General features: G+C 41.9%; 1 protein-coding gene across 3 annotated transcripts in view; it reads right to left on the bottom strand.

Annotated features, from left to right (window-relative positions):
* OBSCN (obscurin, cytoskeletal calmodulin and titin-interacting RhoGEF) overlaps positions 1 to 16,478 on the bottom strand; it is a 257,509-nt gene that overhangs the window by 86,823 nt on the left and 154,208 nt on the right. For all 3 annotated transcript variants that reach the window (XM_087947096.1, XM_087947097.1, XM_087947098.1), the window contains 11 exons: positions 15,608 to 15,637; positions 15,327 to 15,425; positions 14,571 to 14,792; positions 13,474 to 13,540; positions 12,106 to 12,131; positions 11,140 to 11,262; positions 8,751 to 8,890; positions 4,077 to 4,277; positions 3,104 to 3,186; positions 1,803 to 1,976; positions 646 to 805 (listed from right to left, as the gene is read on the bottom strand). In XM_087947096.1, coding sequence (XP_087803222.1) covers positions 646 to 805; positions 1,803 to 1,976; positions 3,104 to 3,186; positions 4,077 to 4,277; positions 8,751 to 8,890; positions 11,140 to 11,262; positions 12,106 to 12,131; positions 13,474 to 13,540; positions 14,571 to 14,792; positions 15,327 to 15,425; positions 15,608 to 15,637 — 1,325 coding nt within the window. The remainder of the gene's footprint in view (positions 1 to 645; positions 806 to 1,802; positions 1,977 to 3,103; positions 3,187 to 4,076; positions 4,278 to 8,750; positions 8,891 to 11,139; positions 11,263 to 12,105; positions 12,132 to 13,473; positions 13,541 to 14,570; positions 14,793 to 15,326; positions 15,426 to 15,607; positions 15,638 to 16,478) is intronic.

Genomic DNA, 16,478 nt, shown 5'->3' with positions numbered 1-16,478 from the left:
CATTTCAGCACCATACAAATAGAATGATCTTATCCATATATTGCTCTGGCTTGCTATAAAGATGCATATTTTTATGTCACCTTTAAAAAATAATAATCTCAAGATGGCACACATACCGAATAATTCTTCCTCCACCTATTTTCCTCACAACAATAACAACCACGTGAAATGGGATGGCCTGAGAGAGAGGGACTGGCTTAAAATTATCCAATTGGCTTTCATACTTAAGGCAGGACTACAATTCACCATCATCTGGTGATTGAGCCAAGGTCACCCAGGTGGCTTTTATGCCTAGGGCAGAACTACAACTCACCGTCTCCTGGTGATTAGCACAGAGGCATCCAGACAGCTTTCATGCTTAAGGTGGGACTAGAACTGCCACCTTAGGGGTTTTGTTGGAGCCCTGACATTCACCATCTTCTGGCCAAAGTCACCCAGCTGGCTTTTATGCCTAAAATGGTACTAGAACTCACCATTTCCTGGTTTCTAGCCTGGTGCCTTCACTACTAGAGCAAACTGGTTCACCAATGTATAATATACGCTTGGTGTACAAATATAGGACTATTTCCAAAGAATTCTGGGTCATTACTTTTCATGTTGGTGAAATGTCCAGCAGAAGACTCTTCCAGTTGAGGGTGCCCTCACCTTATAAAATTCCTGGACTGCTTTGCTGACCACAATGGACTCAGCTTGAACTCGGCCCACCAAGTAGGTGATGTATTTGTCAAATTCAGTTTCATTTTTAAGGAAGCACATGGCCACATCATCATCTGTATCACACTTCTGAAGCTCTGGGAAGAAGGTGCTGTGGGAAAAAGTAGAAAGGAGCATGAGAACTGGATATGGGCAGTGGGGTGGACTAAAAGACCTCTAAAGTGCCTTCCAGCCCTGTGATTGTATGATCTTCCAATTCCTGGCTTTCTTCCCAGCTGAAGTATCCTTTGTCATTCAACTTAGCAGTAGTTAAACACCATCCAACTTGCCCTGTCCAAATGCTTTTTAAAAAAAATCCAGAGAGTTAAAAAAAAGTCAAAATGGCAGACTAGAACTCAAAACTCAACCTGTTTTTATTTCTGCCATTCACATGAACCCTGTAAACAACCTGAAAACAAGTCCTTAAGACAACAGAGTGGGAGAAACAAAGAAAAGACACATTGCTTTTCCAGGAAACAAGATTCTGGGTGCCAACATTGAAAAGGCCCTACACTTAAATGATCTCAGTGGAAGGAAAAAATTAGACCCGGTAGCCTCAGTACAGGTAGTCCTCAATTTACAACAGTTCATTTAGTGACAATTCAAAGTTATAATGGTACTGAAAAAAGTGATTTATGACCATTTTTCACACTTATGACTGTTGTAGCGTCCCCAGCGTCATGTGATGAAAATTAAGAACGCTTGACAACTGGTTCATATTTATGACGTATGCAATGTCCTGGGGTCACGTGATCCCCTTTTGCGACCAAATAGGGGAAGTCATTCACTTCACAACCATATCAGTAACATAACTACTGCGGTGATTCACTTAACGACTGTGGCAAGAAAGGTTGTAAAATGGGGCAAAACTCACTTAACAAATGTCTCACTGAGTAACAAACATTGGGGGCTCAATGGTGGTCATAAGTCAAGGACTACCTATAAAGTAAAATAATAATAATAATGTGGCTAATATATCAGAAGACATCGTTTTATAAAACTTTGCTTGAGTGGATAGTGGCACACAGGGATGCAGGCCTTCTTATTAAACTACTTTTTTAGTATATTTCATTCTTTAAAAGCCGTTTGGCTGTTATATATCTACGTACTTGGAATGAAACTGTGTTATGTCAGTAATATTTCTGAAAATAACAGGTTTCTGGTTGGATACAGCAACAGGGACAGCAGGACAAGTCTCTGTGAACTGGATGTGGTGTGTTTGGAGGAACTGAAGATCCTTGACATATTCCTCTTCTGTGCCCAACAGGTCTTGAATGATAAGGCTAAAAAGGAAGCAGAAACAGAAAAACGAGTGAAAATTCATGAAAACACATCCCATCCTTTGAAGGTGACCATCAGGGAAATTCATTCTAAATTTCAACAGATAAGCATGAAAGTACAGGTAGTCCTTGACCTATGACCACAATCAAGTCCAAAATTTCCGTTGCTAAGCGAGACAGTTGTTAAGTTAATTTTGCCCCATTTTACAACCATTCTTGCCACAATTGTTAAGTGAATCTCTGCAGTAACACGATTGTGATGTGAATCTGGATTCCTCATTGACTTTGCTTGTCAAATTGTCACAAAAGGGGATCGTGACCCTGGGACACTGCAACTGTCATAAATATGTGTCAGCTGCCAAGTATCTGAATTTTGATCATGTGTCCATGGGGTTACTGCAACGGTCGTTAAGTGTGATAAATGGTCATAAGTCACTTTTTTCAGTGCCATTGTAACTTTGAATGGTCACTAAATGAACTGTGGAGGACTACCTGTATAGAGGGTGGCAGGTAGATGCTGCTATGTGCCAGAAATGCAAACCGGCAGAGGGGCCCACGAATCCCTTGTTACCCTGGGAGCTTCTGGGATAACAAAGAGGCAGGAGTGACTTACAGAAGTGACTCATGAGATTCCCTGCCGGCTTCCCCAGTGACTTTGCTGATGGGGAGCCAGCTGGAAAGATCACAAGATAATCTTTATTGTCATTTTTTACTGTGAGCACACTGGCATACGTTAAACATGAAATTTTGTTGCCTGCTCTCAAAAGAAAGTATATATCTACCGCTATACATACATAACACACATATATACATGACACAGATACACACACGCAAATACACATCACTGTCCATTTTGAATACACAATGGAAAGAGGAAACATGAGAGTTCACAAGGTGGATGCTAGATGAAACAAAACTGTGATTGAATCTAGATGTTCGGATACCACAAAGCCTCCTTCCAAATGCCCTGGTCCAATGGATCCTGCACATGGTGGGGTTTATACACGGTGACCTCTAAGTCCCTTCCCATGCTGTGATTTTATGAAATGATTCTTTTATACCAGCTATAAGAGTAGGACACAGACAGAGAAGAAGTTGGCTCCAATAGGAAGAATTTTCACCAAGCTCACCTTAATTTCTTCCGATATTCATCCTCTGAAACAGATTCTCCATGGAACTCCGGAACATCAGGGACACCCCACTCTGCAGAGAGCTAATATAAAAAAAAAAAAAAAAACAGCATATAAGGATTTCGGCCTTGGGCAAGGAGTTGGGCTAGAAGACCTCCAAGGCCCCTTCCAGCCTTAGGATTTTATGATCTAGTATCTACCAGGAAGGGATGTCCTTAAGATAGCTTTCGAGTCTTCCAGCCAAGGTGCAAAGGATAGAAAGTAGCTGGGTTATAGCCTGGGAGCTTCCATCTTGACTTAGGAGGGACTCTAGCCCCTATTATGTTCAGATGTTCCTGCACACAACTTTTTGCATTCAATATATGGTGTCCTGCCTGAATCTTACACCACCCTGCCACCATCTGTCGGACTGTCTCTGAGGCCTCTTTCCACAGTCTGCATATTAGGCCTTGTGTAGTGGGGTAGACACACCCTCCCCACCGCTTCTATGGATCTGGTGCTGAATGTCTAAATTTTTTCTTCCCTGCTCTCCTCACTTCTGAAATGCACATTTCCCTTGTTTTCCTTCTTCTTCCACCCAGGCTGCGTCAAAGAAGATGCAAAAGGAAACACGATGACCCCGGGACAATCAAGTGTCATAAATATGAGCCAGTTGCTAAGCAACTGAATTTAAATCATGTGACCCTGGGGATGCTGTAATGGTTGTAAGTGTGAAAAACATCCATAAGTCACTTTTCAGTGCTATTGTAACTTCGAATGGTCACTAAATGAATGGTTATAAATTCAGAACTTCTTGTACTTTATACATATTACTATATATGAACTATAGTAATTCTTTACTGAAACTGCTGGGTAGAAGTAATTATTACCCAGTAACTGCTGGGTAATTATTCATGGTAACCTAGAGACCAGAGGCATAAGATTAAGCAATTTTGAAAGAAGAAAAAGAAACCCAACTATTTATAAGTCTCACCTTTAACTTCTTATCCAAATAGGCTGGAGAAACCCAACCTTGTCTTGATGGGCTTGACTTGGTGGGTTTCGTCCTGACCAGCCACTTCAAAGGATGAGCAGAGTCTAAAACCTCCACGTATTGCCCTTCCTTCAGAGTGATGGTTTCACGGTCTGCCCCCATTGGGATATAGTCAGCAATGACCATGTAGATGTCAAAAATCTATGAAGAGAAGGATGAATTGAATTGAATTGAATATATCAAATAAATAGAGAATCCAGATGGAATGGAATAGAGAACAGGGAATGGATTGGACTGGACTGGACTAGATTAGACTAGAGTAGAGTAGGAATAGACTAGACTATGGCTAAATTCGACATTATATTTGTCTGTGAAACATGGCTCAATGCATCTCTCCCCGACTCCATTACCACAGTAAGAGACTATCATGTTTACCGATCAGATCGTGAAAATCGTCGAGGAGGTGGTGTTGCTATCTTCTATAAAAAGTCCTTACATCTAAAAAATATCCAAGTTACCCAGGAGCTTGCTTTTCCTGAGACCATCATCTGTGAACTATCCTTAAATATCACAATTCGATTCTTACTATGTTACAGAGCACCTGATTATGACATCGAACATGTAAACAAGCTAAATACACTACTAACATGGGCAGCATCCTGCCCATACCCTTTTATCTTTCTTGGTGATTTCAATCTACCTCATATTGACTGGACCCTAAATGAATGTACAACTGAAACCATACACGCAAACTTCTACAATGCTGTTACAAATCTGGGACTGGAACAACTAGTAACCAACAACACTAGACTAAACAACTGCCTCGATCTCATCTTCTGCAATAGTTTGAATTTAATTTACGGAATACAATCTAAAGAACCCTTTTCCAGCAGTGACCACAATATGATTGACTTTTGTCTCAACATACGTCCACACAAAAACCACCACAATGACGTAATCCCCAATTGTAACTTCAAAAAAGGCAACTATGATCTTATAGACAATGATCTCTCATCCCTTGATTGGCAATCTCTATTCACTGGATGCAATACTGTTGAAGACTATTACAACATATTTTTACTTGAAGTCAAAAGAGTCATCAAACTATATGTACCAACAACAACTCCCAAAAAAAACCAAAAAAGCAGATTACCCATAACAATAAGGAAACCAGTCCAAAAAGAGATCACTCTGGCGGAAAAACAAATCTGGTCACGTTGCCAATTTCAAAAGCCGATACAAAAATTTATGCCACCAGATAAAGACCGAATGCACCAATTATCACATTAAACAAGAGGAAAACCTTCTAAGCACCAATTCCACCCGTGCTTTCTACAATTTTGTAAACAACAAACTAAAAGACTCAAGATCCATCCCATCCCTGATAGGACCTAATGGTAAAGACTGCAATGACAACACCATTAAAGCCAACATCTTTAATACATTCTTCGGCTCAATATTTGTAAACAGCAATGGATCATGCCCAGTATTTCCTAGCCGAACCACAGATAACTACAATGATCTAATACATATCGATTTTACAGAAGACAATGTTGAAAAAGCACTACGCAATCTAAAACCATCTCTATCTATTGGACCGGATGGAATATGTGCCTACTTCTTAAAAAAGCTATCCACTGCCATAGCCAAACCTCTAAGCATAATCTTTGAAAAATCTTTCAGGACCAGCTCCTTGCCTAACCTATGGTCACAAGCCACAGTCATCCCCATCTTCAAAAAGGGAGACCCAAGCCTAGTTGAAAATTACAGACCAATCTCCTTATGCTGCGTCACCTGTAAAGTCATGGAATCAATTATTAACCAATCCATCATCCTCCACTTAGAGACAAACAACCTACTCTCCAATAAACAATTTGGTTTCGGAAAAAAACTATCCTGTAATCTGCAACTCTTACACTGCAAAAACATATGGACAACACAACTCGACCAGGGCAAAGCAATAGACGCAATCTACATAGACTTCTGTAAAGCCTTTGATTCAGTGGTACACAACAAACTACTCCTAAAAAATAAAATCCTATGGTATCTCTGGACACCTGCATAACTGGATAGAAGCATTCCTGTCAAACAGACAACAAATGGTCAAAATTGAGAACGTCCTATCAAATTCTGTACCTGTCAATAGTGGTGTCCCCCAAGGCAGTGTTCTAGGACCAACTCTCTTCATACTCTACATAAATGACCTCTGTGATCATATTAAGAGCAACTGCGTTCTTTTTGCTGATGATGTAAAGTTGTGCAATACCACAGACAATACTGCTACCCTACAAAAAGATCTTGACTATGTATCAGAATGGTCAAACAAATGGCAACGTCAAATCTCAACAATTAAATGCTCTGTCTTACATATTGGCAAAAAAAATCCGAAAATAAAATACAAGCTGAATAGTCAAGATCTTGTTGATGATCCAAGCTCTGTAAAGGACCTTGGAATACTCACCTCTAATGATCTAAGTGCTAGAGCCCACTGCAACTACATAGCCAAAAAGGCATTAAGAGTTGTTAACCTAATCCTACGTAGCTTTTTCTCTGGTAATATCACACTACTAACTAGAGCATACAAAACATTTGCTAGACCAATACTCGAATACAGCTCATCAGTCTGGAACCCGCATTACGTATCTGATATTAGCACAATTGAGAAAGTCCAGAAATATTTCACAAGAAGAGTTCTCCACTCCTCTACTCGTTGTAGAATACCTTATGCCACCAGACTTGAAATTCTAGACCTAGAAAACCTTGAATTACGCCGTCTTCAGTCTGATTTAAGCATGGTATATAAAATCATACATTGCAATGTCCTACCTGTCAATGAATACTTCAGCTTCAACCATAACAATACAAGAGCACACAATAGATACAAACTCAAGGTTAACCGCACCAAACTTGATTGCAGGAAATACGACTTCAGCAACAGAGTGGTCAATGTCTGGAATACTCTACCCGACTCTGTAGTTTCTTCCCCAAACCCCAAAAACTTTAACCTTAGACTGTCTACTATTGACCTCACCCCTTTCCTAAGTGGTCTCTAGGGGGCGTGCATAAGCGCACCAACGTGCCTACCGTCCCTGTCCTATTGTTTCTTTTATTTTTCTTTTATTTTTCTTATATGTACCCATTTCATGTATTCATAACTATGTATACACTTACCGTATTTGCCGGCGTATAAGACGACCCCCCACCACCACCAGAAACGCCCTCCAGAAATCCCCGGGGCTGCAGCGGCAGGGCGGAGTGCCAGGGGCCGTGGGAAGAGCAGGAAGGCTGCAGCCTCGGGCGGAGCGAGGCGAGCGGGATGAAGCGGAAGCGACGCAGGGGATCCGGGAAACCAGAGGCGCCTTCGCTGCGTCCAACAAGCATCCGAAAGCCGGCAGTGGATATACCGGCGTATAAGACGACCCCCCCACTTGGAGGCATGTTTTTTGGGGCAAAAAAGTCGTCTTATACGCCGGCAAATACGGTATACTTATTATCTTGTAAACAATTGACAAATCAAATAAATAAATAAAATAGACTAGACTAGACTAGACTAGAACAGAACAAAACAGAACAGGATAAATACTTTATTCCTGAGGTTAGTTCAGAAACCGTTGTCAGGTGCAAACAATCAGACGCACACAGGCAGAGTTCAAGCTGACTACTTTATTGTATTCTACCTATAATACAGGAATCTGCATAGACTGGCAGCTTTCGCCTGGGAACAACCAGATAAGGTATCAAGGCATTTAAGAGGGTCATACTTAGCCTCTTGTGTTTGATGATGATGATGAATGAATCCAGGCTAATTCCTTGCTTCAGCCCTCCTTCCACTGGGAGGATTGCTCTCCAACAACCATTGCATTGGATCATGGGTCATAGTAGAAGAAAATATTTGCAGCTCAGGTTTGAACTAAGGGTCCTCTTGCGGGCCAGGGGCCATTACCACATCACAGCCTTTTTGGAACCGGACCATGCTAGCGGAGGGCTGGTGGATATGACTGTGTGCATATATGCATGTGCACCAGTCTGCGCAAGTTGAACTGCACTAGTTGAGTTCAATACTTGGGTGGCCCAGTGCCCCTCTCCCCACCCCAGTGGGCCACCAATCTGTAAAGGTGGGGACCACTGCTCTCTGAGCTTGGTTTTTCCTGGCAGATGTTTCATGACCCATCTAGGTAACATCATCAGTGCTACAAGGAAGGAGGGTTTTCAGGGAGGAGCAGGAGCAAGGGAAGCAGGAGGAGCAGGACTGGGAGGTCCTTGAAAACTGACCTTAATTGTTTTTATGTAGATGTTTCATTAGCAAACTAGGTTACACCATCAGTTCTAGAAGAGGCTGTATAAAACAGAGAACAAGTCTTCCTCCCTTCTAGCGTTGATGATGTGGCCTAATTTGGTAATGAAATGTCTGCAAGAAAACAACCAAACTTAGAGAGCACCAAGGACTCACAGTGCTTGTCCCTATTCTCCTCTTCCTGCTCCTCCTCCTCCTCTTCTCCCTACAATTCCCCTCCTTTCCAGCATCGATGATGTTCCCCCGTTGGGTCATGAAATGTCTGCAAGAAAACCACCAAGCTCAGAGGACCCCACCAATCATTTCTCCGATTCACTCCAAACTAGAGTCTTATTTTTCTCCCTATGGGAAAACTTGCATAAACTTTGCAGACGCCCTACCTCTCCCCTTGCATCCCCTTCATCGGATTCGGAGGAAGATTCCTGAGCAGTTGAGGAAGGTCTGGACCTGCCGTGCCGTGGAGACGCCGACGGTGTTTTTGATTCATCATCACTGTCAGCCCCAGGAACTCGGAGGGAAGCTGAAATGGAAGGGAAAGGGAATAAAAACTGTTGTCAGGGAGACATTCCATTATTTTTGAACAATTCCAATCTTAAAACATGCTCAGGTGTATTTTGTTCAGTCTTCCCAATTTCTGTCCCGTAGACATGCCAGACTTTCTCCAGATTTATAGGCTATTGAAGAAAGTTCTCAGCAAAGAATTAAGTACAGAACACAGGTAATCCTTGACTTACCACAGTTCATTCCGTGACCATTCCAAGTCACAAAGCACCAGTAAACAAGACAAGAAGCAATGGATGAAAAATAATCAAGGAGAGAAGCAACCTGGAATTAAGGAGAAACTTTCTAACAGTGAGAATAATTAACCAGTGGAACAGCTTTTCTCCAGAAATTGTGGGTGCACCATCACTGGGGGGCTTTTAAGAGGAGACTGGATAGCCATTTGTCTGAAATGGTATAGGGCAGTGATGGCTAACCTTTTCATCCTTGCGTGCTGAAAGTGTGTGTGCGTGCGCACGCACACGGTTGCCTGCACCCATGATGCAATGTGCGCGCAACCCCCTGCCCCTGGCATGCGTGCCTCAGCATATGTGCATGCACCCCCATGCATGCGCCCTGCACGTGCACGCATCTCCCATGTGCGCCCTGCCCCCTGCGCATGCATGGCAAATAGCAGACAATCTGCTGGCTGGCAGGAGGCGTGCGTGCATGCACAGTGGATCTCTTCCGGGCGACGGCTCACGTGCCGGCAGAAATGGCTCTGTGTACCACTTCCGGCACGCATGCCATAGGTTCGCCATCACAGGCATAGGGTCTCCTGCTTGGGCAGGGGGGTACACTAGAAAACCTCCCAGGTTTCTTCCAGTTCTAATCCGATTGCAAGAGCAACGAAACAAGTGACTTAGACCACTTTTCACACTTACAAATGTTGCAACAACCCCTTGGTCATAGGACCAAAACTCAGACGATTGGCAAATGTTTTATATTTATGAAGGTTGCAATGTCCTGGAATCATGTGATCCCCTTTTGTGACCTTCTGACAAGCAAAGTCAAGGAGGGAGACAGATTCACCTAACAACCATGTTACTAACTTAACAACTGCAATACTTCACTTAACAACTGTGGCAAGAAAGGTTGTAAAATAGGACAAAATTCACAACATCTGTTCTACTTACCAATGGAAATGTTGGGTTCAATTGGGGTCTCTATGTACAACATACATGATAAAAGAGGAGTTGGAAGGGACCTTGGAGGTCTTCTAGTACAACCCTGCTCAAACCCTATAAGATTTCAGACAAGTGGCCGTCTAATCTTTTTTTGAAAAACTCCAATGATGTAGCACCCACAATTTCTGGAGGCAAGTCCTTCCACTGATTAATTGTTCTCACTATCAGGGAATCCCTCTTGAATTCCAGGTTGCTTCTCTCCTTGAAGAGTTTCATCCATTATTTCTTATCCTGCATTTAAATGCTTTGGAGAATAGGTTGGCCCCCCCCTCTTTTATGGCAGCCCCTCAAATAGTGGAAAACGCTGTCATGTCATCCCTGGTCCTTTTCTTCATTAAAGTAGACATTCCCAGTTCCCTCAATTGTTTCATTATAGGCAGGGTTGGGATTCAAAAATCCCAGCAACTGGTTCTCTGCTGGGTGATTGCTGGGTGGGCGTGGCCATGGTGCGCGTGGCCTACCAGAACTTCCGGGAGGGCTGTGTTTTGCCTTTCCCAGAGTCTGGAGGCTTCCCTCGGGCCTCTGGGAGGGTGAAAACTGCCTCCCTTGGCCTCCGGAAGCCGGAAACAGGCTCATTTCCGGACTTCCAGAACATCTAATTCAGTCCATTTTTTGCCCTCTGTGCAGACCCTGCACTTACCTGCATCCAAAATGGGCAGTGTGGAGACTCCTGGGAGGGGAGGGGAGGGGAAGGCAGGGGAGGGGAGAGCCAGCTAGTTGGTTCAACTATCGGTTGATATAAATTTAACATCCAGCTAAAACCAGGCCGAACCAGCTGAATCCCACCCCTGATTATATGGCTTTTGCCACCAGTTTCTTGATCATCTTTGTGCTCACAAGCAAACATTTCTCATTGGAAATCTAAGGGATTGTTCTAATAAGGTAACAAATTTTGGCCTTATATCCCTGTCTATCAATCTGATTTAACGTCCACCCAGGTAATTTCCCCTCCCCCGCCAAATAGTCCTGTCTCAAACTTACAGCCTCAAACCCAATATTTACAAGTGTTTTCCTGCATTTCGTTCACTTGAACCGGTATTACCTTGACTTATCTTTGCAGATACAATTTCCGTGATCTGAGATGTCAGTTTCTGCAGAAATTCCTCGGTTCCCACTTCAGTTAGAGAAATCTGACTCTGAACTGTGTCACCTTCCATGTGCTGTCCTGGTAAAGAAGAAAGAATATGGTGCTTGGTCACAGACAAGACAGCCTAGTGGTGAAGGCATCAAGCTAGAAAATGGAAGAGACTGAATTCTAGTCCCCGATTAAGCATGAAAGCTGGCTAGGTGACTGTGGGCCAATCACCAGGAGACAGGGAGTTCAAGTCCCATCTTAGGCATCTAAACCAGCTAGGTGACTTTGGGCCAATCACTAGGAGAATGGGAACTGTAGTCCCATTTTAGGCATGAAAGCCAGCTGGATGACATTGGGCCAATCACCAGGAAACAGTGAGTTGTAGTACTGCAGCAAAGGCATGAAAATTGGCTTGGTAACTTTGGGCCAGTCCCTCTCTCTCAGCCCAACCCATCTCACAGGGTTGTTATTGTGGGGATAATAGGAGGAGGAAGGTATGTTAGATATGTTTGTCATCTTGAGTTATTTGTAAAAATAATAAAGGTGGAATATAAATATAAAGTTTGAATCATTGATTTGATTCTGAAAAATCATTCTGTTTATTCCAATTCAGTTTATGTCCAAGACCATATTGGGTTTATGCTGTTGATCTGATTTAGAGATTTTGTAATATCATCTCTGAACAGACCTACAATTTCCAAAGCCCTACTGTAGATCTGAACAAGCAAAACATGTTTCACCTCGAACCATTATTTATGTTTTATTATTACAAAATGAAATAATCTAAAGTGTGAGAGACAAATTTTAAATTTATCTTTTTAATGGAAGATTGATTATTATTAGAGAAGACTCTATGAAATAGAAACCAGAGTTACATGAAAATATTGCACATTTCAAAATTACCATATTTAAACTTTTTATAGGTTTTCCTACCTTTTCTGACTTCAGAAGCTTGAGCTCTGAAAAAAAGGAAAAACAAGTCTCATTCTTTTTCTAGCCATTTTTCCTGACCAATATTGAATCTGGAAGCCAAAGTGGATAGAGGGCAGTGGGGCTGTGTGTAAGCATTCATTGCTTATTGAGGAAAGAAGGAAGGGAGGGGAGGAAGGAAGGAAGGGAGGGAGGAGAGAGAAAAGGATGAAGGAAAGGGGAAAGAAAGGAACAAAAAAAGGAAAGGGAAAGGGGAGGGAGGGAGGGAGGGAGGGAGGGAGGGAGGAAGGAAGGAAGGAAGGAAGGAAGGAAGGAAGGAAAAAAAAGGAGGTTTGGGAAGGTAAGAAGGAAAGAAAGAAGGAAAGAAGGAAGGAATCCTCTAAAGGGATAATTTAAGCAAATAATTGTTCCAGCATTCCATGGCATAATTAATAAAAAACATTTTAAAGTGTTTCAATGTTTTTTTTAAAATCACCACAACTATCTTATAGTCAGGAGTGGGATTCAATTTTTTTAACAACCAGTTCTGTGGGTGTGGCTTAATTGGTAGGCTTGGTGGTCATGTGACTTGGTGGATGTGGCTTGGTGGTCATGTTATTGGATGGGTGTGGCCAACTCAACATCACTCACATCGAGGCACCATCCCCTCGCCTGGCCTCTCGTGACTGTGGGGATGCTGCAACAGTCATAAGTGTGAAAAATGGTCATAAGTCACTTTTTTCAGTGCCACTGTAACTTTAAATGGTCCCTCCACACAAGCAAAGTACCAGCAAAGGAGGGGGAAAAAACTCCTGAGACGTTCCTGAGACAGGAAGTCTAGTCCTGCTAAGAATGTAATAAGGGTTAACGGAGAGGCAGTTTCTGTCAGCAACACCAGAATGTTTCCTTCCTGCCTCCCTTACAGGATTAGGCCAGTAATTTCTTCTAACAACCGGTTCTCCAAACTGCTTAGAAGGTTAACAACCGGTTCTAGCGAATAGGTGCGAACTGGTAGAATCCCACCCCTGGTTATAATCGTTGAACAAGTCAGCCTTTCAATGTCATCCCAAATAGAGATACACTATACATCTCTGGGCAACATTGATTAAAATGAGCAAAGAAATATTATTCATAGTCTTTTTCTTTCATTGCTGTCTTCATAATTGCAACCAGCAAGTTAGTGCAAACGTGCTTTTAAAGAAACTTCAATGACAGTGCATTTTACACCCCAGCAGGAAGAAAGGGTCCTTTCCTACTTAGGTTTTGGTTCCCAGCAATTCAGCAATGTGAAGGATTGGGAACTCAAGATTTTTGTACTGGATTAATTAAAATAATAATGTTATGAGCATCATATGTTTTCATTAATATCTGGCCAGGCCATGACATGCTTACCCAATTGATGTCATGATGGCCTCTGTCACCATCACACGCTCCTGAGTCAGAGATTCAGTCTCTTTCACTGCAAAAGAAGGAAGCACTGATGATGTTACCTAGTTTGGTAATGAAATGTCTGCAAGAAAACTACAATGCTCAGAGAGCACCAAGGACTCCATAGTTACTGTCATCCTCCTCCTCCGTTCCCATTCTCTTCCTCCTGCCCACAAACCCATCTGTCTTCCATATGTATAGGACATGATAGGTGTATGTAGGTAGAGGGGTGGATGGGAGAAAGGATGGATGGATGGATGTGTGAGAACCAAATAAGGGCCTACTGTTTTATATGAATCGATGAAGCCCCAAGGTATAGTTATGAACCAAAGTATGGAAAATTTTAAAAGTACAAAGGAAATATTTGTAAGAATGTCAGAATGTTACTGGAACATGTTTTTGAAACTGAAGGAAGTTTGGAAAACAATGGTTGCGACTAAAGGAAATGTAGGAACTGAGTGTAGCAGGTGCAGAAGGGTTTCAGATATATCTGGACACATGTTTAAACCTGATGGTCAGAAAAAGAACAGGGAAGTGAAATTATGAAATGAGGGTGGACGTTGGAAGAAAAGTATAAAAGATGTGGATAAATGTCAGAACAGGGCCCAGTGGCCGTAGCTGTCTTCTTGACTTGCAATGTCTTTTGAACCCCATTGCAATGGCTTATTGGTGTAAGTGTATTATTACTGTTATGCTTTTACCTGTTTCTTATATATGTCTCTTCTGTATTAAATTGTTGGAATAAATAAACCTCTGATTCCAAGGCAAGAATCTTTGTTTGTGGTTGCTGCCTCTGTTTCATTGCTGAATTTTTATGATAGATGGATGGATGACAAATAAAATATAGAGATATAGAGAGATAGAGAGATAGAGAGATAGAGAGATAGAGAGATAGAGAGATAGAGAGAGAGATAGATAGATAGATAGATAGATAGATAGATAGATAGATAGATAGATAGATAGATAGATAGATAGATAGATAGATAGATATAGATGATGGATGGATGGATAGTAGATGGTAGATAATAGATAGAAGGCCAGACAGAGACAGAGAGACTTACCATCCAAAACTTCCAATGAAGCACTACAGATAGACTGACCAGCCTGATTGGAGACAATACACGTATAGTTTCCACTATAGGTTTTTTCCACATCCAATAAGATCAGACTGTGCTGCATATTGGAACTGGCCAGTTTATAACCTGGAGTATCCGATTTGATCCAGAGGATGTCTTCACCATGAGATTCTTCCTTTAACCACGTTACTGAGGGTGACGGAGTCCCTAAAAGAAAAGGGGGAAAAAAAGCAGTGAAGTTTTGGGGCAAAGATACTATGGAAAGACTTTTGGGGAGAAATTGTTGATTTATACAGACAAAATAATAAGGATGAGAAAAATGACTGCAGTACAGATAATCCTCAACTTACAACATTTCATTTAGTGACCATTCAAAGTTACAATGACACTGAAAAAAAGTGAGTTGTGATCCATTTTCACACTTATGACCATGGCAGCATCCCTATGGTCACATAATCAAAATTCAGAGGCTTGGCAACTGATTCATATTGCAATGTCCTGGGATCTCGTGATCCCCTTTAGAGATTTTCTGATGAGCAAATTCATTTAAAAAGCAGATGATTAATTTAACAACAGCAGTGATTCACTGAATAACCGTGGAAAGAAAGATGGTAAAATGAGGCAAAAGTCACTTAAGAAATGTCTCACTTAGTAAGAAAAAGTTTGGGCTCAATTGTGGTCATAAGTCAAGGATTGCTGTAGTCAAAAGGAGTGGATGAGATGGCTTTGGAGGTTATTTACCTTCCACCTTCACTGAAAGGGTAATGCTGACTCCTCTCCTCACTTTCTTGTTGGTAAATCTTTCCAGGAATCTTGGTGGCACCAGCTGTTCATAAATGTCTGAAAATTAAAATGTATGAAGCACAAGACGAACTTAGAGAGAGAAAAATAAGCCCCCAACTCAGACTATGCCTGCTTGGTTTTGCATGGACCAAGCATCCAAATGTCCTTGATTTGGGCAAAGCAATCCTCAAGCAAAGACACATGGAACTTTTGATATCTCATCTGTTTCATTTTCTTACCTTTTTCTTGTTTTCTGTCCTCACCAGCTCCTGCAAGAAGACAAAAAAGGGATTGAGTGAAATTATTTCATTATACCCCCCTCTCTCTCTTCTCCTCTCTTTTTGTATGCTCTCTCTCTCTCTCTCTCTCTCTATATATATATATATATATATAGATAGATATATATAGATAGATAGATAGATAGATAGATAGATATAGATATAGATATACTATATGTATATATTCATTCTATCTACCCACCTATTCATCTATCCATCCGTCTATCCTTCTATCTATATCATCTCTCCCTGCCTTCAATTTATCTATCTATCTATCTATCTATCTATCTATCTATCTATCTATCTATCTATCTATCTATCTATCTATCTATCTATTCTGTTTCTATCATCCATCTATCTTTCACCTGTCTGTCTACATGTCTGCCTATCTGTCTGTCTATCATGTTTCCCCTAAAACACAACCTACCCCAAAAGAAGGCTCAGCACTGTTTTGTGTGCATGTGTTAAAATGAAGCCCTGCCCACAAAATTTGGCCCTATTTAAGCACATGCGTGGCTGGTCCCCACCATTTTCTCATATCGCTTGCAGTGTGGACAACATGAGGTGAGGAGGAACTTGCCCCATTCACCCCACACACCTCAACTGGCCACCAAGCCGCTTCTTTCGCGGCTGAAAGGAGCGATCCACGTGCCTTGTGCACCCTCGCCTACCTGTAATGATTATGCCAGCTACCGATAGCTGCCTAGCCGAAAAAGCCTGCCTTTGTCCACTCCTGCAAGCCTGGGCACCGGGCTGCTTCTTTTGCGGACAAAGAGTGTGTGGGCGAACGACGCACCCCACGGTGCCTGAAGTACATAACATTTTTTTGAGT

The sequence above is a fragment of the Notechis scutatus genome, chromosome Z (assembly GCF_049901735.1).
Source record: "Notechis scutatus isolate UNSWTSFEM ecotype Mainland chromosome Z, rNotScu1.2, whole genome shotgun sequence".
In the NCBI taxonomy this organism is placed as follows: domain Eukaryota; kingdom Metazoa; phylum Chordata; class Lepidosauria; order Squamata; family Elapidae; genus Notechis; species Notechis scutatus.
This window is presented reverse-complemented; position numbering and strand designations above follow the sequence as displayed.